This window comes from Emys orbicularis, chromosome 2 (genome assembly GCF_028017835.1).
Source record: "Emys orbicularis isolate rEmyOrb1 chromosome 2, rEmyOrb1.hap1, whole genome shotgun sequence".
NCBI classification, from domain to species: Eukaryota; Metazoa; Chordata; order Testudines; family Emydidae; genus Emys; species Emys orbicularis.
In genome coordinates, this window is record NC_088684.1 from 204723 (window position 1) to 227803 (window position 23081).

General features: G+C 43.0%; 1 protein-coding gene across 3 annotated transcripts in view; it reads left to right on the forward strand.

The window, feature by feature from the left end:
• The first annotated feature begins 484 nt into the window (after positions 1 to 484).
• The window catches only part of IQANK1 (IQ motif and ankyrin repeat containing 1), a 141273-nt gene continuing 118676 nt past the window's right edge, over positions 485 to 23081 (forward strand). Inside the window, exons 1-3 of one of the 3 annotated variants that reach the window (XR_010561160.1) lie at positions 11618 to 11731; positions 11893 to 11982; positions 16943 to 17031. Coding sequence is in view for 1 of the 3 variants with exons in the window: in XM_065399902.1 (XP_065255974.1) it covers positions 485 to 581; positions 16943 to 17059 (214 nt within the window). In the remaining 2 variants the exon portion in view is untranslated. Of the gene's footprint in view, positions 582 to 11617; positions 11732 to 11892; positions 12020 to 16942; positions 17060 to 23081 lie in introns of those variants that run through there. The other 2 variants (XR_010561159.1, XM_065399902.1) reach the window with 2 other exon arrangements.

The following is a 23081-nucleotide window of genomic DNA, read 5'->3' on the forward strand; positions in this document are numbered from 1 at the left end:
GGGTGTCTTAATTACACTTCTGTATTGTCAAATGTTTAAATTTAGCCTTAATTCTGAAATTTCTAGGTATTTTTTTTTAGAAGTATAGCATTCTTGTAATTTTTTAAACCTCTACATTACTGAGATGTACTCTTATTCTTCACTACACATCTGGAATTTTTTCAGATGAAAATTCTCTTAGGTTCTAAACTACTTTGAAAATGTTTTTGAGAACCGTTAGGGGACAGGGACCAAAATATCCAACAAAGATGCTGAGGTTTCTTAGCACCAGAATTAACTTCTCCTTCCCCCCACATCCATGCCACAAGTGGGCCTGATACTGCAGACACACTCAAGTAACCCTATTGAATTTATTGGGGCTACTCACATGCATTTGTGTTTGCAGGACCAAAGCAGTTGCTGTCTCTTGGCTCATGCAAAGCTGAGCTCATTAGTGCTTTAAAGTTAATAAGAAACCTGCTGGCCTCTATTCTGTTTCAGGGAAATGAGTGACAGGAAAGCAGCAGGAAAAGCTGCAGCTCAGAAAGGTTCCAAACCAGCTTCACTGGTGAAGAAATCAGGAACGGCATCTAGAAAACCAGGTAGAGTTGTGGTAGGGGAATCCTGGTTCTGTGTCTCTTGCTGTTGTCTTTCAGCCTGCTGCATCATCATCAGTTTGGGAGTTACAGGTAGGGAGTGTGGTTTCTTTCTGTTTAGGTACGGTGCTACCCCATGCAGCAGATGTGGCCAAAAATGGAACAGTCATAATGACCTGTGGTGGATGTGCTTTGTTTTCCTACATGCAAAGATTTCTTATATAGGAATTGTAAGTTGGTGGTGATGCTGGCGGAGAAGATATATGATCTGGAATCACCAGTATCAATGCTGCATACTAACTGAGATGGCAAAGACTTATTGGACAACAAGATTTGGGAATTGTTGCCACCAATTCTACTGGGGAAGGATAGGTGAAGAAGGAACATAAGAGTGTAGAAACTAAAGAAGATGACTGGCAATTTGCGAACAACAGAGGAAAGAGAAACAGGAGGCATTCAGCTCTTCTAGAAGTATTGAATTGCAATACTCAGTGAGGCAACTACAGAAGGAATGGAACAAAATTTACAGGGGGTAGCTGCTTGCTTCTTACTGGCAAGGATGTCCAAGAGGTTTTTAACTGTTCTAAAATGACAAGCAACCATCATCAGTGATTCCATATTAAGAAGACTGGACAGAGAATTCAGCAGGATGATGTGTAGCTTCCCTGGAACAAAGACATAAAATATAACTGTAAGATTGGATGGGGATCTGAAGTTGGCTGGCAAGTCTCCTGGTGATGATACACATTAGAATACATGATGGACAGCATCACATGGAAGTACAAAGATTATTGAAAACTTCAGGGATGTCAGCCTGTCAAGGCTGTATCCCTACTTTGAACTTTAGGGTACAAATGTAGGGGCCTGCATGAAAACTGCTAAGCTTATCTACCAGCTTAGCTCTGGTCCGCTGCCACCATCTTAAGAATTCCCTCCCTGGGAAGCCTTGAGAAACCTTTCACCAATTCCCTGGTGAATACAGATCCAAACTGCTTGGATCTTAAACAAGGAGAAATTGACCCTTCCCCCCTCCTTCCTTTCACCAACTCCTGGTGAATACAGATCCAAACCCCCTTTGGATCTTAAAACAAGGAGAAATCAATCAGGTTCTTAAAAAGAAGGCTTTTAATTAAAGCAAAAGGTAAAAATCATCTCTGCAAAATCAGTATGGAAAATAACTTTACAGGGTAATCAAACTTAAAGAGCTCAGAGGAATCCCCTCTGTCTTAGGTTCAAAGTATAGCAAACAAGATAAGCACTCTGGTAAAAGGTACATTTACAAGTTGAGAAAACAAAGTAAATCTAAGACGCCTTGCCTGGCTTTTACTTACAATTTTGAAATAAGAGAGACTTGTTTAGAAAGATGGGGAGAACCTGGATTGATGTCTGGTCCCTCTCAGTCCCAAGAGCGAACAACCCCTTAAACAAAGGACACACACAAAAGCCTTTCCCCCCCCAAGATTTGAAAGTATCTTGTCCCCTCATTGGTCCTCTGGGTCAGGTGTCAGCCAGGTTACCCGAGCTTCTTAACCCTTTACAGGTAAAAGGATTTTGGAGTCTCTGACCAGGAGGGATTTTAGTACTGTACACAGAGAGCTGTTACCCTTCCTTTTATAGTTATGACACGCCCCCCAAATCACAGATAGTGTTGGACGTTTGGTTCCACACTGGCTGTGATTTCTTTCCTGGAGCTCTAGGAGAAAACAGAGTTAATAAGACACACGTACCTTTAGACATACTACTGATTATATAAAAACTAACAATATGTTTCATTCCAAAAACAATTGTTAACCAGTTAACTCTGGGAAACTTTCCCGGGAGAGTGCATCAGCCACTTTGTTAGAAGCTCCCGAAATGTGTTGTATTTCAAAATCAAAATCTTGGAGAGCTAAACTCCACCGAAGAAGTTTTTTGTTATTTCCCTTGGCGGTATGAAGCCACTGTAGCGCAGCATGGTCTGTTTGTAGTTGGAAACGCCGTCCCCAAACATATGGGCGTAGCTTTTCTAGCGCGTACACAATGGCGTAGCGTTCCTTTTCGCTGATTGACCAGTGGCTTTCCCTCTCAGACAGTTTCTTGCTGAGAAACACGACAGGATGGAATTCTTGATCTGGTCCTTCCTGCATTAAAACTGCTCCCACGCCTCGCTCGGAAGCATCTGTGGTTACTAGGAACGGTTTGTCAAAGTCTGGGGCCCTTAGCACAGGGTCAGACATGAGTGTTGCCTTAAGCTGGTTAAAGGCCTTTTGACACTTATCAGTCCACTGAACTGTATTTGGCTGTTTCTTTCTGGTTAGGTCTGTCAGCGGGGCGGCGATTTGGCTGTAGTGTGGTACAAATCGCCTATAATATCCGGCCAAGCCTAAGAAGGATTGGACCTGTTTCTTTGACTTTGGAACCGGCCACTTTTGGATAGCATCCACTTTGGCCTGTAGGGGATTTATAGTTCCTTGACCCACCTGGTGCCCCAGGTACGTCACTCTGTTTTGGCCTATTTGACACTTTTTAGCCTTAACAGTTAGTCCTGCCTGCCGGATGCGCTCGAAGACTTTTTTCAGGTGCTCCAGGTGTTCTGTCCATGAATCAGAAAAAATGGCCACATCATCGAGGTAGGCAACTGCAGATTCTCCCAATCCTGCTAGGAGACCATCTACAAGTCTTTGGAAGGTGGCGGGTGCATTTCGCAACCCGAAAGGGAGTACATTGAATTCATACACCCCTGCCTGGGTGACGAAGGCTGACCTTTCCTTAGCGGGTTCATCTAGTGGTACTTGCCAGTACCCTTTGGTTAAGTCTAAAGTAGAGATGAATTGGGCATGTCCCAATTTTTCCAATAGCTCATCTGTGCGTGGCATTGGATAGTTGTCAGGACGAGTTACAGCATTTAGCTTACGGTAGTCCACGCAAAAGCGTATTTCCCCATCTGGTTTGGGAACTAGAACCACTGGAGATGCCCATGCACTGGTAGAGGGGCGGATTATACCCATCTGTAGCATGTCCTGGATCTCCCTTTGTATAGCCGCTTGGGCATGAGGTGACTCCCGGTAGGGTGGGGTTCTAATTGGGTGAGCATTACCTGTGTCAATGGAGTGGTATGCCCGTTCGGTCCGCCCTGGAGTGGCTGAGAAAATCGGTGCAAAGCTTGTGCACAGCTCCTTTATCTGCTGTCGCTGCAGACGTCCCAGGGTCGTGGAGAGGTTCACCTCTTCCACGCCACCATTCCTTTTTCCTTCATAGTAGACACCTGCAGGCCACTCCGCGTCATCAGTTTCCTGGGCTGTAAACTGGCAAACGTTTAATTCTCTAGAATAAAAGGGCTTAAGAGAATTAACATGGTATACCTTAGGCTTTATGTTGGAGGTGGGGGAGGCTATGAGATAGTTAACAGCTCCTAGGCGCTCCTGGACCGTGAATGGTCCTTCCCACGACGCTTCCATTTTATGGGCCTGGAGCGCCTTTAAGACCATGACTTGGTCTCCTACTTTGAAGGACCGTTCTCTGGAATGTTTATCATACCAGGCCTTTTGCTCTTCCTGAGCATCCTTTAGGTTTTCTTTAGCAAGGGCTAAAGAGTGTCGGAGGGTGTTTTGTAGGTTGCTTACAAAGTCTAGAATGTTAGTTCCTGGAGAAGGCGTAAACCCCTCCCATTGCTGCTTCACCAACTGTAATGGCCCCTTAACCTCGCGGCCATACACAAGTTCAAATGGTGAAAACCCTAAACTGGGATGTGGTACAGCCCTGTAGGCAAAAAGCAACTGCTGCAACACTAGGTCCCAATCATTGGAGTGTTCATTTACGAATTTACGTATCATGGCCCCCAAAGTTCCATTAAACCTCTCCACCAGACCATTGGTTTGATGGTGATGAGGGGTGGCAACCAAGTGATTCACCCCATGAGCTTTCCACAGGTTTTTCATGTTCCCTGCCAGGAAATTAGTTCCCGAATCTGTAAGTATGTCGGAGGGCCACCCTACCCTGGCAAAAATGTCTGCTAATGCCTGGCACACACTTTTAGTCTTGGTGTTGCTTAAGGGTACAGCTTCCGGCCATCGGGTAGCAAAATCCATGAAAGTCAGTACGTACTGCTTTCCTCTGGGTGTCTTCTTTGGGAAAGGACCCAGAATATCCACAGCTACTCGCTGAAATGGGACCTCAATTATGGGTAGTGGCTGGAGAGGGGCTTTAACCTGGTCTTGGGGCTTTCCCACTCGTTGGCACACCTCACAAGACCGGACATAATTAGCAACGTCCTTGCCCATTCCCTCCCAGTGGAAGGACTTCCCCAACCGGTCTTTGGTTCTGTTCACCCCAGAATGGCCACTGGGATGATCATGGGCTAAGCTCAAGAGTTTTACCCGATACTTAGTGGGAACTACCAGCTGTCTTTGAGGATGCCAGTCTTCCTGGTGCCCACCAGAAAGAGTCTCCTTGTATAAAAGTCCTTTTTCTACAACAAACCGGGATCGGTTAGAAGAGCTGAGAGGCGGTGGGGTGCTCCGTGCCGCTGCCCAAGCTTTTTGAAGGCTGTCATCTGCTTCCTGCTCGGCCTGGAACTGTTCCCTTGATGCTGGAGACATCAGTTCCTCCTTGGACTGTGGACTGGGGCTTGGTCCCTCTGGAAGCGATGCAGGTGCTGGGGCTTTTTCCATTGACTGTGAACCGCTGTCCGCTGGTGCACTATGTGGTATTTCAGGCTCTGGCTGAGCCTCTTGGGTAGGGTTATCTGCTGCTTCCGCCAGTTTAGGCTCGCTGGTGCCCTCTGGCATTGGAGTTGTAGACGGGGTTGCAAGCGCTGGACTCAGTGCTGGCAATGGTTCTGGTGCTGGTTGCGTTGCCAGTTCCGGTTCTGGGACTGGCTTTGGCTGGGTCTCTGGGATTGGATCCACTACGGCTGTTGCAGTCGTTGGCAGGGGATCCGGTTCCACCACCTGGTTTTGGGTCTCCGGTAACACAGACGGGGCCCTGGTGAACGGCTCAGGAACAGGGATGGGGGTGAAAGCTTGCTTAGCCTGGCTGCGGGTGACTATTCCCACCCTCTTGGCTAGCTTCACATGGTTGGCCAAGTCTTCCCCCAGCAGCATGGGAATGGGATAATTGTCATAGACTGCAAAAGTCCACATTCCTGACCAGCCCTTGTACTGGACATGCAACTGGGCTGTAGGCAAGGTTACAGACTGTGACACGAAGGGTTGAATTGTCACTGTAGCCTCAGGGTTGATGAGTTTGGGGTCCACTAGGGATTGGTGGATAGTTGACACTTGTGCCCCAGTGTCCCTCCAAGCGATAACCTTCTTTCCGCCCACTCTCAAGGTTTCCCTTCGCTCCGAGGGTATGAGAGAGGCATCTGGGTCTGGGGTTCTTTGGTGTGATTGGGGTGTAATGAACTGTAATCGGTTGGGGTTCTTGGGGCAGTGAGCCTTTATGTGCCCCAGTTCATTACATTTAAAACATCGCCCTGCTAAGGTATCACCGGGGCGATGTTGGTTGCTGGAGACTGGTGTGGTGGGGTGAGAAGGCGTCTGGGGTTTCCCTTGGGATGTGGGTGGGGTCTTGGGTTGTCCCCGGTGATAAGGTTTTGTTTCGGCTTGCCCCTTCTGATATTCGCTCCAACTGCTACTAGCTTTTTTCTTTTCTGTCACCTCCACCCATTTGGCTCCAATCTCCCCTGCCTCGGTTACAGTTTTGGGCTTCCCATCTAGGATGTACCTTTCTATTTCCTCAGGAACACCCTCTAAAAACTGCTCCATTTTTACTAGGGAAAGCAGATCTTCCAAAGATTTAACATTTGCTCCTGATACCCAGGCATCACAATTTTTGTCAATGTGATAGGCATGCCGGGTAAATGACACATCTGGTTTCCACCTTAGGGCTCGGAACCGCCGACGGGCATGCTCGGGTGTTAGCCCCATTCTGAGTCTGGCCTTGTTTTTAAAAAGTTCATAACTGTTCATGTGTTCCTTAGGCATTTCAGCCGCCACTTCTGCTAAGGGTCCACTGAGCTGCGGCCTCAGCTCTACCATGTACTGGGTTGGAGGGATGTCGTATCCAAGGCAGGCCCTTTCAAAATTTTCTAAGAAGGCCTCAGTATCATCGCCTGCCTTGTAGGTGGGGAATTTCCTGGGATGGGAAGTGGTACTTGGAGAGGAATTGTTAGGATGGTCTGATGCATCCTGCTTAGCACTTGCTGCTTCCAGTTCATGCTTCCTTTCTTTTTCTCTCGCCTCCTCTTTGGCTTTTTCCAGCTCCATCTCTCTCTTGTGGGCCTCCTGTTTGGCTTTCTCCTCTCTTTCATGGGCCTCCTGTTTGGCTTTTTCTTCTCTTTCATGGGCCTCCTGTTTGGCTTTTTCCTCGAGTTTTTTAATTTGAAGTAGTCTCTGATGTTTTTTCTCATTTTCTTCTGCTTCTAGTCTGGCCAGTTCTAGTTTGCTAGCTGCTTCACTGGTAGTCATTTTCCTGGTTTTCTTGTGCTGGGTCTCACCCTCTGCAGTTGACTGAAACTGGGATGTATTTAGCTCAGGCTCCTGCTGAGTGCTGCTGAGTTAACAGAGAGTTTCTAACTAGCTACTTCCGAGGATGTAAAAAAGAAAAAAAACACAATTCAGCTTGTAAATTATCTTTACCAGTTGTTTGCTCATTAATTGAACCCTTCTCTTAACAAAGGACCTTGTTAAAAAAACTTACCACCTCTGCCTTCAGGCAAGGAGAGATAAGATATGCATCTACCTTCAGCTCTGCTCTCCAAGCAGCTAGAAGGAAAAAAAAAATCTCTTACTGGCTTTTGGGTTTAAAACGATCCCACCGCTGTGCCACCATGTCAAGGCTGTATCCCTACTTTGAACTTTAGGGTACAAATGTAGGGGCCTGCATGAAAACTGCTAAGCTTATCTACCAGCTTAGCTCTGGTCCGCTGCCACCATCTTAAGAATTCCCTCCCTGGGAAGCCTTGAGAAACCTTTCACCAATTCCCTGGTGAATACAGATCCAAACTGCTTGGATCTTAAACAAGGAGAAATTGACCCTTCCCCCCTCCTTCCTTTCACCAACTCCTGGTGAATACAGATCCAAACCCCCTTTGGATCTTAAAACAAGGAGAAATCAATCAGGTTCTTAAAAAGAAGGCTTTTAATTAAAGCAAAAGGTAAAAATCATCTCTGCAAAATCAGTATGGAAAATAACTTTACAGGGTAATCAAACTTAAAGAGCTCAGAGGAATCCCCTCTGTCTTAGGTTCAAAGTATAGCAAACAAGATAAGCACTCTGGTAAAAGGTACATTTACAAGTTGAGAAAACAAAGTAAATCTAAGACGCCTTGCCTGGCTTTTACTTACAATTTTGAAATAAGAGAGACTTGTTTAGAAAGATGGGGAGAACCTGGATTGATGTCTGGTCCCTCTCAGTCCCAAGAGCGAACAACCCCTTAAACAAAGGACACACACAAAAGCCTTTTCCCCCCCCAAGATTTGAAAGTATCTTGTCCCCTCATTGGTCCTCTGGGTCAGGTGTCAGCCAGGTTACCCGAGCTTCTTAACCCTTTACAGGTAAAAGGATTTTGGAGTCTCTGACCAGGAGGGATTTTAGTACTGTACACAGAGAGCTGTTACCCTTCCTTTTATAGTTATGACACAGCCTTTGGTACTTTTATGGCCCCCATTACTGTAGTATCTGAGCACCTCACAGTCATTAATGTATTTATCCTTAAAACACTCCTGGATGGTAAAGAAATGCTTTTATCCCCATTTCACAGGTGGGGAGCTGAGCGGTTAAGTGATGTGCCTGAGGTCACACAGGATATGGTTGGTGGAGCAGGGATTTGAACACACATCTCCTAAGTCCTAAGCTAGTGCTGTAACCACTGGACCAAAGACTCATTTGTTTTGGAAGTGTTGTGAAGAAGAAAAATTCCAAGTCATCTCTCAGAGATCCTTCCATTCCCATAAATGAGGGACGGCAGAAGGCAGAAATTAGTGGAGGTGCACCATTATCTATGTGGGTGATATGAAACTGAAGGTTTCAGTTTTGTGAAACATTGGGTCACATTCCAGTGGGAGAAGGGCCTGAACAAATAGGACCGCCAGCAACACAGAAGTAGGTGGGCTAATCTCTGAAGACCAGTTGGAGCAGGTAGGAGTGTGTTAAACTAGGAATTCCAGGAGAAGATGCTAAGAAGGCAGTTGCACTACAAATGCTTAAATATATCACTCAAGGTATTGTGAATATATTGAGATGAGGTGGGAAAGAATGTGAAGGGGGGAAAAATTCAGTTGCTTTTATACAAATGCTAGGAGTCTGGGTAATAAGGAAGAAAAATTGTAATTTAAAACTGTCTCATAGATTTTTAAGGCCAAAAAGTACCATTGCGATCATCTAGTCTGACCTCCTGTATAACTCAGGCCATAGGACTTCATTGAAATACTTCCTGTTTGAACACGAGTATATCTTTATAGAAAAATAGTCAATGTTGATTTAAAAATTGTGATGATGGAGAATCTACCACAACCCTTGGTAAGATGTTCCAATGGTTAACTACCTTCACTGTTTTAAAAAAAATATATATATGCCTTATTTCTAGTCTGAATTTGTCTACCTTCAACTTCTAGTCGTTGAATCTTGCTATACCTTAGTCTAGTAGACTGATGAGCCCATTATCAAATTTTTGTTCTCCATGTAGGTACTTACAGATTGTGATCATGTCACTCCTTAACCTTCTCTTTTGTTAAGCTAAATAAATTGAGCTCCTGGTACCTATCACTATAAAGTGTTTTTTCCAAACCTCTAATCAATCTCCTGGCTCTTCTTTGAACCTTCTCCAATTTATCAACTTCTTGAAACAATTACGGATACCAGAACTAGACACAATATTCCAGTTGTGATTGCACCAGTCCCAAATACAATGGTAATATAGACTCCCTACTTAAGTTTTCCCTGGAAATCCAAGCATTGCAGTAGTCCTTTTGGCCACAGCTTTACACTGGAAGTTCATGTACAGCTGATAGTCCATCCTCACCCCCAAATCCTTTTTAGAGTCACTGATTCCCAGGATAGAGTCCCCCATTCTGTAAGAATGGTCTGCATTCATTTTATAACTTTACATTTGACTGTTTTGAAACATATATTGTTTTCCTGTGCCCAGTTCACCAAGCAATACAGATCCCTCTCTATTAGAGACCTGTCCTCTTCATCATTTAACACTAAATAATGTGACCTGGTATAATGAGCACTTCCATACTTCATTTTTCTTTTTGTCATTTTTTCCTCAAAATGACTTGAAGAACATAAGAATGTCCATAGAGGGTCAGACCAATGGTTCATGTAAACCAGTATCCTGTTTTCCAACAGTGGCTGGTGCCAGATGCTTCAGAAGGAACGAACAGAACAGGGAAATTATCAAGTGATCCATCCCCTGTCATCCAGTCCCAGCTGCTGGCAGTCAGAGGTTTAGGGATACCCAGAGCATGGGGTTGTGTCCCTGACCTTCTTAGCTAATTGCCATTGATGGACCTGTCTTCCACTAACTTATCTAATTCTTTTTTGAACCCAGTTATACTTTTGGCCTTCACAACATCCCCTGGCAATGAGTTCCACAAGTTGACTGTGTGTTGTGTGAAGCAGTGTTTCCTTATGTTTGTTTTAAGTCTGCTGCCTATTAATTTCGTTGAGTGACCCCTGGTTCGTGTGTTGTGTGAAGGGGTAAATCACACTTCCTTATTCACTTTCTCCATACCATTCATGATTTTATAGATCTCTATCCTATCCCCCCCTTAGTTATCTCTTTTCCAAGCTGAACAATCAGTCTTTTTAATCTTTTCTCATGTGGAAGCAGTTCCATACCCTTAATCATTTTTGTTGCCTTTCTCTCTATATTTTCCAATTTTAATGTATCTTTTTGAGATGGGGCAACCAGAACTGCAGGCATTATTCAAGGTGTGGACATATCATGGATTTATATTTATATTTTCTGTCTTATTATCTATCCCTTTCCTAATGGTTCCTAACATTCTTTTCTCTTTTTTTTTTTTTTGGACTGCTGCTTCACATTGAACAGATGTTTTCAGAGAACTAGCCACAATGACTTCAAGATCTTTCTTGAGTAGTAAGAGGTAATTTAGACCTCATCATTTTATATGTATGATTGGGGTTATGTTTTCCAATGTGCATTATTTTGCATTTATCAACACTGAATTTCATCTGCCATTTTGTTGCCCTGTTGCCCATTTTTCTGGGATCCCTTTGTAACTCTTTCCAGTCAGCTTTGGATTTAATTATCTTGAGTAATTTTGTATCATCTTCAAATTTTGCTACCTTGCTGTTTACTCCCTTTTCCAGATCACTTATGAATCTGTTGAACAGCACTGGTGCCAGTACAAATCCTCACATAATAATACAGACGCTCCCCGGGTTACGCAAACCCGATTTACGGAAATCTGGATTTACGGAAAAAGTTCTGTAAATCCCACAAGCTTTTTTTGTTTTTGCGTAATTGTCAGAGATACGTTCCCAACTTATGCAAAATTCGACTTACGCAAGGCGTTCTGGAACGGAACGCTTGCGTAAGTCGGGGAGCTTCTGTAATGAATATGCACAAGGGGGCTCAATTAAGCTCAGCAATGAGATTGCACAGGCAACCTTAATTCTATTATATCCTACCTTTGGAGCATTTGACTTCACAACTTTAATGTTCTTTTAGCATAGTGTATGGGGTGGTTTTTTTGTAATTATATATGCACTGTGCTAAGTGTTTGTTTTATATTATAGAAGGCAGGTTGAAGAAGTGCACTTTGCACGGTGGTGAGGCTTGTGGTAGTTTTTATTTCCAATGTAAGTTTGTTCAGCAGTCTTGGACCAGCTCCAGCCTCCTTCACAGGCGAGTTTACCCTTGCTGTAGACAGTTCCATTGTGCCAAAGGAGTGGATCTGTTGACTGGTGTCCCTAGCCTCTGTTTGTCAGAAGCTGGGAATGGGTGGCAGGGGATGGATCACTTGATGATTATCTGTTCTGTTCATTCCCTCTGAAGCACCTGGCATTGGCCACTGTCGGAAGACCGGATACTGGGCTAGATGGACCTTTGGTCTATTCTAGTATGTCTGTTCTTATAACTGCTGTCCTCAACCTGGAACTTTAGGCATTCTTCTAGGTATCCTTGGGTCAAACCATTGAAGGTAAGTACTGAGACCTTAAACTTCATTTATTGTTCTATGGGAAGACAGCGTATTGAGCGGAAGACAGGTTTGATGTGCTCACGATAGCCTGTGTTGCTGTGATAGGCAGCTTCATTCTGTACTAGTCGAAGTTTCCTGAGGGCTTACATCTTCATTTTCAGGTGGATCACATTGCTGTAGGCCAGCTGCAAAATGACGTTTGTACAACTGAGCCCAGATCATCATCTTCCAGGATGGGACACTATCCTCTGGTCAGACATAGATGATAGAACATGTTACCTTCTAAAGGTTAGAGAGAGCAGGAGGACACAGAGGCAGATTGTGTAAACGGGCTTCTTTATTGCGGTACTTGTTCCCCTCGACTAAATTGTCGAGTAAGCACTGAATTAGTTACAGCACACTCCTTTTATCTAAGTTAATATGTAAATATCTACATTTACTACAACACCCCCAAAACCTTTACTGAGTAATATAAACGCCCATGCAATGAATATTAATAGCTATATACTGAATATAATTATTCCCACCCCTGATTACTGTTTACAGCATTAGCATATTCTACAGATAACTTTTACTTTGAAGATACATTTCTTTACAATAATTGCAGCTACAAATTTCCTTAATCAGCAGTTTGCAGGGGAGGGAGGAAGGGGCCATGACCCCGAGCTCGTTTGTGTAGCCGGGAAAGGAAGGGAGAGGGAGATAACACTGCTTTACCCAAAAAGTATTCTTTTAGATCCCCATATTCCTTATGCAGCTGCGAGCTTATCAATTCTTAACAAGCAGAAGGGAACTTTATGGCAGGATGACACTTTATCAAGTAAAGAAATAGTGCATGCCTGTGCCTACTCCCTAATACCATGCCAGCACATCAGCGGTTTCCTAGGTCTCTACTTAACCCTTACATATCCCAACACTCCCCCACTCTCTTCAAAGAAGGGCCCAGGCGCCCCTCCTTCCTGCACACTGAATGGCGGGGCATTCAGGCTGCCCTGGCTCCAGTTAGCCCGATACCTTGGTCCACCGGTCATGCTACGGGAAGAGAGAGAAGGCAGGTCATAAAAAGGGTAAGCTGCTGAGTTTACAAGTATGGCTTTCAAGGAGAGCCTAGGACAGCACATAATTTTAGGCACCCCATGAATACAATTAATAATGCAATTAATATAAATAACACCCCTACAACATGAGTAATACAACCAAGAAGCGAATGAAGGTCCATTAGGCCTGTCCAATGGGCATAGGCTATATCAGTCCAAGTACAATCAGCAGGCAGTTCAGTAGCTAGTTGGATGGAAGGCATTCTTTCCTCGAAGGGCCTGGGCGTCCAACATCTGGGCCACCACCAGAAACACTGCTTCTCCTCCTTTAATAGGGTTAAAATCCTGTAACCCGATTTTGGAGCGTATACACCTCTACCCTGATATAACGCTGTCCTCGGGAGCCAAAAAATCTTACCCCGTTATAGGTGAAACCGCGTTATATTGAACTTGCTTTGATCCGCTGGAGTGCGCAGCCTCACCCCCCCGGAGCACTGCTTTACCGCGTTATATCTGAATTCGTGTTATATCGGGTCGTGTTATATTGGGGTAGGGGTGTATTTTAAATGTGTCCAGTTGTTGGCAGTTGCAGAGAGCTGCCCCTACAGTGTTCATGTGCTCTTGTCCATATCATGAGTCCATTGAATATTTACAGAGAAACGTGGTATTGTCCAAACCAGCTCGACCACTTGATATAGAATTGGGTAATGCACTGGTTCAGTTGTCCACAGCAATGAGTTTCATAGATCTATTTATGTACCAAAGTCCCAATGGCAGCATGTACATGTGTGTAATTGTGCCACATGCTGGTGTACTTGTACTCTCAAGTGTTATATTACAGAATTGTGCACACTCCCAGCAGCACACTCCATACCCCATATACATTACATTTAATTGTCCACCCCTGGCACAGGCCATTGCGTCTGCTCCTTTATGGCCATTGGGGAGGGGCACATTTAAATATTTTTTTTTGGGGGGGGGGGGGGGACAAATGATTATTTAACTGAATTGGTTGCATGCTCTTCAAAGTGCTTTTTTCTGCCAGTCAGCATAATCTCTGTCTTGCATGGGTTCAGCTTCTACCAGCTGCTCTTGTCCAAGCAGTGGGCCAGCTTAGTGCCAGCGATATTGTTGTATGTGGTGAAGCTTGGTAGAGGTGTCTGTTATCTACATATTGTGGGCACTTGAGTCAATGTCATCTCACCAGTTCTCCCAGTAGCAGTATGCAGATGTTGAATAGGACCTAAGAGAGAATTGATAATTTTGGGACTTCACAAGTGAGGGGTCTGAGATGATGTTCCCTCTAATTTTTTCCATCCATGTGCGGAATGAATTTTGTTATGTGCAGCACCAATATTGAGGTAATGTGTGGATGTGCGCCACCAGTACAAAAAAAACCCTAGATATAATATATATTTTTAAAAAGTTCAGAGGTATGGAAGAAGAAGACAGAATATTAAAACAAGAGATAATTAACAAGGTGCACTGCTTAAGATGTTTAATATGAAATCAAATAAAAAGAAAATTAACACTGCCCTTGGAGTACATGTATTTTATAATCCTTTCTAACAACTCAAGCTAGTAAACACACCAAAATGTGGCATACTGAAAACAGCTATATAAATAAAACAAAGTCATGGCCATTAAGTAAAAGCATAAAAAATATGCTCCAGAGGCCCAATTCAATAACCTAATCCTATCATAGACCACTAAATCTTCAGGGAAAGTTGCTCTTGAAAAATGAAGCATCTGTCAAAACACTAGCATGCTACGGACTTTTGCAGTTCACAAAACTATCCCTCTTGCATGCATATTATCTGCACACATAGCTCAGCTTTAAGATGCTAAACAAATCTATGAGTCAACTGGAAATAGTGATGCTCTCCTCGCAAATATTAATACAATATTTTCTAATATTGGAAAGGAACATAAGAACATAAGAAAGGCCGTACTGGGTCAGACCAAAGGTCCATCTAGCCCAGTATCTGTCTACCGACAGTGGCCAATGCCAGGTGCCCCAGAGGGAGTGAACCTAACAGGCAATGATCAAGTGATCTCTCTCCTGCCATCCATCTCCATCTTCTGACGAACAGAGGCTAGGGACACCATTCTTACCCATCCTGGCTAATAGCCATTTATGGACTTAGCCACCATGAATTTATCCAGTCCCCTTTTAAACATTGTTATAGTCCTAGCCTTCACAACCTCCTCAGGTAAGGAGTTCCACAAGTTGACTGTGCGCTGCGTGAAGAAGAACTTTCTTTTATTTGTTTTAAACCTGCTGCCTATTAATTAATATTAAGGAGAGTAAAAGGCATTCACTCAGGCTTATACAATTTCTATGGGATATCAACTATTAAGTTGATTAATACTTCACACACATAGAACAGTAAAAATAACTAATACAGGTCTGTTGCATCTTACGCTGGGGTTACGTTCCGCAGTCAGCGCGTAAACCGAAAATCGTGTATAGTCAAAATTACATTGAGTGTAATGGCGGGCGGAATCGCCCGCACTACAGGTACAGTATTAAAATTGTTATTTTTCTCTGTTTTTTGTTTTTGCCGACCGCGTAAAGCTGAAATCGCGCATGTTAAACGCGCGTAAGATGCAACAGACCTGTAAAGCGACACAGACAGCAAACAAAACCACAAACAAATAAGTGACTACACTGAAAATACAAAGGGAAGTAAAACATCAAGTGGTTGGTGATGGGTATTTTAAATGAGTGTTGAGGACCCACGCTGTGTAACAGAACCCTGTAGAAACAGGCAAAGTTAAAGTTCTCCTGGTTTCATATTGTGTGTCACCAACTCAAAAACTCAGAGTAGGCTCATTATGTTTTTACAAATCCCTTAAGTAAACAGAGCACATTAACACATGGTTTCGGAGCTTGCAAATAACGTCTTCATCCTACAAAACACCTAGCACCAAACCTAGTTTTTGCTACTTATGAGTCAGTGGGAATACTCTGAAGATCCAGAACTATACCAGATAGCAAAGATCTGGCCTTAATGGTTTCCAATACCTCTCCCCAAACAAATTCTAAAACTTAATGGAAATCACTTGTCTAACCCTAACCCTAACTCCTGCACAATAAAGTGCTGGAAGCCCTGGAAACATTTGAAAGCTGTGCTGTGCCCTTGGTCACTGGTGAACATCAGTGAAAATCAAGTACTCCCATTAGCTCTGGAAGACACCCGCCATCCCTTAAATGACCAGGTAGTATCAGTGGCTGGGAGGGACCTCCCTAACCTTAAGGTGGTCTGTGGCAAAAAAACAAAAAACCAGAACCACACAAATACAACACCACCTTCTTCCACCATCAGCTGCTAAAATCCTCTACCCCTTCTTCCTTGAAGATCTAGCCCCAATAAGCCATGTTTTTGTCACCTTCAGACTTGATTACTGTCACTGTACTTGGGGCTAAACATTCGAGCAACAAAGACACCAGCTTGTTTAGAATACAACTGCCAGCCACTGTGAGCTTAACTACTTTGTTCTCAGTTGGCTCCCAGAGGCATCTCCCCTGCTACCGCAGCCCAGCTGGGGGAGGGGGGTGGCCGAGTTCACCAGCCGCTGCAGTCCTTCACGCCCCAAACTCCCCCCATCCCTCCCCCCACTGCCCCTAATCCCCCCACACCACCAGCTTACATGTGCGTCCTCTCCAGGGTCCAGGCACCTAATTAATGGAGCCACACCTGCGTGGTTCCACTAATTAGGTGCACGGCCCTTGCTGCCCTCTTGTGCAGCCGCCCAGGTGCGCACCTTAGAGGGAACGCGGGTCTGAGTGTGGAGGTGCAGTTTCCCACTACTGTCCTTTGGGTGCATCCTGCCAGGGAGGATTCAAACCATTTTAGCATATTTCCCTGGATTCCTACCATCTCCCTCAGGCGGAATAGCAGTAGCTCATGACTGACAGTGTTGTTTGTTGAAGAGAGGCCCAGGAGTATGAGAATGAATGTCTGCCCTCCATCAACTTCAAGAGATCATTCATCAGCATCACCAATGATGTTCTATGTCCTGGCCTGACCATTGATTTTAGTGGGATTTGTGGGCACCCAGCACTTTTGGAAGTTTTACAGATTTAGGAGCTTGTCTTTAGGCATCAGGTAGCCTCTGGTAAATAAAATGGCTAAAGTTTTTTTTTGTTTTTTTTTCTTCCCTTTCCCAGCGTTAAGCCAGCAAGCTGAGAGGAAAGGCACAGCTAAGGAAGAGAGCAGCTCCAAGTTCCCAAGGAAATCCAGCAATAAGCAGAATGAGCCAGCCCTAATACACAGCCCGCATATAGGTAGGTGCCATATAGAGTATTTGATCATAAGGGGTAACAGGCCTTGTCTGTATATAAAAGTGCACTGGTTTAACTAAAGGTGTGATTTTGAAACTGATTTAGTTAACCCCATGTAAAACCCTGTGGGGACACTCAATACACGAAGTAGGTATTCACCCACGAAAGTTTATGCTCCAATACGTCTGTTAGTCTATAAGGTGCCACAGGACTCTTTGTTGCTCAGTACATTTGTGATCACTTACACCTTGACAATCACTAATTTTTAATTCAGTGATCAATTAATCTTGATTGGTTAGAAAAAGGTATAATCTAGAATTACCTTGAGTTGATAATAGGTCGACAGTAGTGATGTTATGGTGGGGGTCTATTTTAGACCACCAAATCAGGAAGAGGATGTGGATGAGTCATTCTACAAGCAGGTAACAAGATTAGTAAACACACATGAGCTAGTATTAATGGGAGATTTTAACTTCCGTGATATCTGTTGGAAGACTATTACAGCAAAACCTATGTCCTGCAAATTCTTAGCATGTGTAGGGGACAACTTTCTGATTGAGGAAACAACTAGAGGGTCATCCATTTTGGATCTGGTTTAGACCAACAGGAATGAATTAGTTGAGAACATGAAGGTAGTCAGGAACTTGGGAGGAAGTGACCATGATCTGATAAATTTCAAGATCCTATGGAAAGGAGAACATGAGAACAGCAAAACTTCAGAAAAGCAGATTTCAACTGAGTCAGAGAAATAATAGGCAAGATCCCATGGAAAGACCAGTTAGGAAGAAAAGGAGTTGAAGGGGGCTGGCAGTTCCTAAAAGATGTAATCGTGGAGGCTCAACATCAAACTATTCTGATGCAGAAGAAAGATAAGAAGAGCCACAGAAGGTCAATGTGGCTGCACAATGAGATTTTTAGCTATATAAAAACAAAGGCTGTCAAGTGATTAAAAAAATTAATCGTGTGATTAATCGCACTATTAATAATAGAATACCATTTATTTAAATACTTTTGGCTGTTTTCTACATTTTCAAATATATTGATTTCAATTACAACAGAGAATATAAAGTGTACAGTGCTCACTTTATATTTATTTTTGATTACAAGTATTTGCACTATAAAAAAACCAAAAGAAATTGTATTTTTAAATTCACCTAATACAAGTACTGTGGTGCAATCTCTTTATCATGAAAGTTGAACTTGCAAATGTAGAATTATGTGAAAAAAAACTGCATTCAAAAATAAAACAATATAAAACTTTAGAGCCTGCAAGTGCACTCAGTCCTACTTCTTGTTCAGTCAATTGCTCAGACAAACAAGTTTGTTTACATTTGCAGGAGATAATGCTACCCGCTTCTTGTTTACAATGTCACCTGAAAGTGAGAACAGGCGTTCTCATGGCACTGTTTTAGACGGCTTGGCAAGATATGTGCCAAATGCGCTAAAGATTCATATGTCCTTTCATGCTTCAGCCACCATACCTGGGGACATGTGTCCATGCTGATAACGGGTTCTGCTCAATAACCAGCCAAAGTAATGCAGACCGACGCATGTTCATTTTCATTATCTTAGTCAGATGCGATCAGCAGAAGGTTGATTTTCTTTTTTAGTAGTTCGGGTTCTATAGTTTCTGCATCAGAGTGTTGCTCTTTTAAGACTTCCGTAAGCATGCTCCACACCTCGTGGCTCTCAGATTTTGGAAGGCACTTCAGATTCTTAAATCTTGGATCGAGTGCTGTAGCTATCTTTAGAAGTCTCACATTGGTACCCTCTTTGCATTTTGTCAAATCTGCAGTGAAAATGTTCTTAAAATGAATAACATGTGCTGGGTCATCATCCAAGGCTGCTATAACATGAAATATATGGCAGAATGTGGGTAAAACAGAGCAGGGGACATACAATTCTCCCCCAAGGAGTTCAGTTACAAATATAATTAACGCATTATTTTTTTAACTAGCATCATCAGCATGGAAGCATGTCCTTTGGAATGGTGGCCGAAGCATGAAGGGGCATACAATTGTTTAGCATATTTGGCCTGTAAATACCTTGCAATACCAGCTACAAAAGTGCAAATGCCTGTTCTCACTTTCTGGTGACATTGTAAATAAGAAGAGGGCAGCATTATTGTGACTGTCTGGATCACAGAAACCCTCTTGGGAGCTGCCACCCGATGTGCCAAGACTACTTCTACCCCTGCTTTCCCTGCCAGCTTGGAACCCCAGCACCCTGTCTTGCTGAGCCAGACACTCCTGTTTGCTCCAACAAAGACCCAGGGTCTGAATTACTTGCCCCAAAGCTGCAGGTTTACCTGAAAGCAGCTAACAGAAGTGTTCCTGTCTTTAACACTCAGATGCCCAACTCCCAATGGGGTCGAAACCCAAATAAGTCCGTTTCACCCTATATAAAGCTTATATAGGGTAAACTTATAAATTGTTCGCCCTCTATAACACTGATAGAGAGATATGCACAGTTGTTTGCTCTCCCAGGTATTAATACATACTCTGAGTTAATTAATAAGTAAAAAGTGATTTTATTATATACAGAAAGTAGGATTTAAGTGGTTCCAAGTAGTAACAGACAGAACAAAGTAAGTCACCAAACAAAATAAAATAAAATGCGCAAATCTATGTCTAATCAAACTGAATACAGATAAGATCCTCACCAGTTCCAGAATGCTCCCTTTTACAGACTAATCTCCTTTTAGCCTGGGTCCAGCAATCACTCACACCCCTTGCACACTGTCCTTTGTTCCAGTTTCCTTCAAGTGTCATGGGGGGTGGAGAGGCTCTCTCTTTAGCCAGCTAAGATCAAAATGGAGGGGTCTCCCATGGGCTTAAATAGACTTTCCCCTGTGGGTGGAGACCCCTCCTCTCTCCTATGCAAAGTCCAGCTCCAAGATGGAGTTCTGGAGTCACCTGGGCAAGTCGCATGTCCATGCATGACTCACAGTTTCTTACCAGGTAGCAGCCATGGGTCACATGCTACCTTGAACGTCCTCAAGTAGACTTTTTATGTGGATTGGAGCATTCCAAGATTCATTGTCCTTTAAGTGTTTCTTGATTAGGTACTTAATTTCAACATTCCTTTCTCCAGGAACTGACCAAATGCTCTACTAAGGTTATTTAGCAATCAAGCCAGTACACAGCCGATATTCATAACTTCGAATACAAAAATGATACATGCATGCAGATAGGATTAATAGATTCAGTAGATCATAACCATATAGATATGTTACATAGCATATGTAGCATAGATTCAGTAGATCATATTCCAGTTATGTCATATTCCCATAAAGCATTATGGGGTACAGCATCACAATTATCTCCTGTAAATGTAAACAAACTTGTTTGTCTTAGTGATTGGCTGAACAAGAAGTAGGACTGAGAGGACTTGTAGGCTCTGAAGTTTTACATTGTTTTGTTTTTGAGTGCAGTTATGTAACAAAAAAAATCTACATTTGTAAATTGCACTTTCATAACAGAGATTGCACTACAGTGCTTGTATGAGGTGAATTGAAAAATACTAATTCTTTTGTTTATCATTTTTACAGTGCAAATATTTGTAATAAAAAATAATATACACTTTGATTTCAATTAAAAAACAGAATACAATATATATGAAAATGTAGAGAAACATCCAAAATATTTAATAAATTTCAATTGGTATTCTATTGTTTAATAGTGCAATTAAAACTGTTTTTTTTAATTAATCACGTGAGTTAACTGCAATTAATTGACAGCCTTAATAAAAACCAAAAGGGATACATCCAGGAAATGGAAGTAGGGGCATGTCACCAAGGAGATAACATAGGAATAGTGAGAGGATGTAGGGACAAAATTGGGAAAGCCAAGGAAAGAATGAGTTACAGCTGGCAAGGAATGTTAGAGACAACAAAAAGAGGTTCTTCAGATATGTCAGACAAAAAAGAAAGATCAGGGATTGTGCAGGTCTGCTGCTCAATGGAGAAGATGAACTGGTAATGGAAGATGATAGGAAGACAGAGCTGCTCAATGGCTACTTTGCTTCAGTTTTCTCTCAAAAAATAACATGTGACCAGATCACTAGCAAATTTACCATAGACAATCAAGGGGGAAGGATGCATATCAGGATAAGTAAATAATACATCAGAGATCTGACCACTTTGAATGAATTCAAATCAGCAGGGCCAGATGCTATTCACCCAAGGGTACTGAAGGAATTAGCTGAAGAAATCTCGGAGCCACTGGCAATAATATATACAAACTCATGGATAATAGGAGAGAGCCCCTCTCCAGTCTTCCAGGACAACGTAGTGCCCATCTTTAAAAAGGAGGAGCTGGGAATTATAGACCAGTGAGCCTGACCTTGATACCTGGGAAGCAATAGAGCAATGAATAATATACCTGGACTTCAGCAAGGTTTTTGACACAGTCCCACATGACATTCTGATAGGTAAGCTGGAGAAATGCGGGCTCGACACAGCTACCATGAAGTGGGTACATAATTGGTTAAGCAACCGCAAACAGAGGATATTAATGGAACGATGTCAGATTGAAGGGAGGTCTCAAGTGAGGTTCCACAGGGATCTGTTTTGGGTCCAGTGTTGTTTAACATCTTTATTAATGACCTGGATGTAGGAATAGAGAGCATACTAGTGACATCTAATTTGCAGATGACACAAAGCTGGGGGAGGGGTTGCCAACACTTTTGGAGGAGAGAGCTAAAATTCAGAGGGGTCTTGATAATAGGAGAACTGGGCTTTAGGCAACAAAGACAAATGTAATGTGCTACACTTAGAAAAGAAAAAGCAAATGCACAAATTCAGAATGGGGGATAACTGACTTGGCAGCAGCACTGCTGAGAAGGATCTGGGAGTTCTGGTGGATCACAACCTCAAAATGAGTCAGCAATGCGATGCTATTGCAAAAAAAGCAAATGCTATTTTAGGTTGCGTTAACAGAGGTATAGCATGCAAGTCAAGGGAGGTGATAGTACTGCTCTACTTGGCTCTGGTTAGACCTCAGTTGGAGTACTGTGACCAATTTTTGTCACCAATGTATAGAAAGGATGTCAAGAAATTGGAAAGGATCCAGAGGTGAGTGACAAAGATGATCAAAGGGATGGAATGCAATCCATATGAGCAAAGGCTGAAGAAACTGGTTATATTTAGTTTAGAAAAGAGGAGATTAAGGGGGAACACAATAGCCGTCTTCAGTAAAAGATGGAGAAAAGTTGTTCTCTCTGGCCACTGAGGGCAGGACAAGAGGCGATGGGTTCAAACTACAGCACAGCAGATTTAGATTAAATCTCAGGAAAAACTTCCTAACCGTAAGAACAGTGGGACAATGGAATGGACTGCCTGGAGATTTTCAAAAGGAGACTGGATAGCCAACTGTCTTGAAAGGTTTAGATACAACAAATCCTGCATCTTGGTGGGGCTTAGACTAGATGACCCTTGCAGTCTTGTTAACCCTGATTCTGTGAGTCTATGATTCATGAAGATGTTAATCAGAGCAGAGCTAATAGCATTCCCTTCAGTCCTCACTAGATGTCTCACCACATTTCAACTGATCATTATATTTGGACATGTTTGAAACTAAAGTAGACAAAGCATTAGAAAAACATGAGTGAGAAATACTGCATTGGACTGTGAAAGGATGGACTAGATGACACCTGTGAAAAGGCTTTTCCATCTCTAACTTCTGCAGTTCTCTTAGAATTTGCCTTTGTCATGATGTTGTAGCTGCTGGGTGTGTGAGAACTCCCAACTGCTCAAATCAGTTGGTGCTGTAGGAAGTGGGGTAGAAACACAGGAGGGAGGGGGAAGCTCCTAGCCACTCCTGTCCCAGCAGAAGATACGGTAAGGGAGTATGTTGTCTTTGACTATAGCTTGGTGGAAAGGTTTTGTGGCTCTGATTCCCTGTGTGATCTTGTACAGGTCCCATTAATCTTCTTGTGCTTCCATTTCTCCCTCTGTAAAGTTAAACTAATGCTACTTCCCTTCCTCACAGGGCTTAGGGTGTGTGAGGATGAATTCCTTAATGTT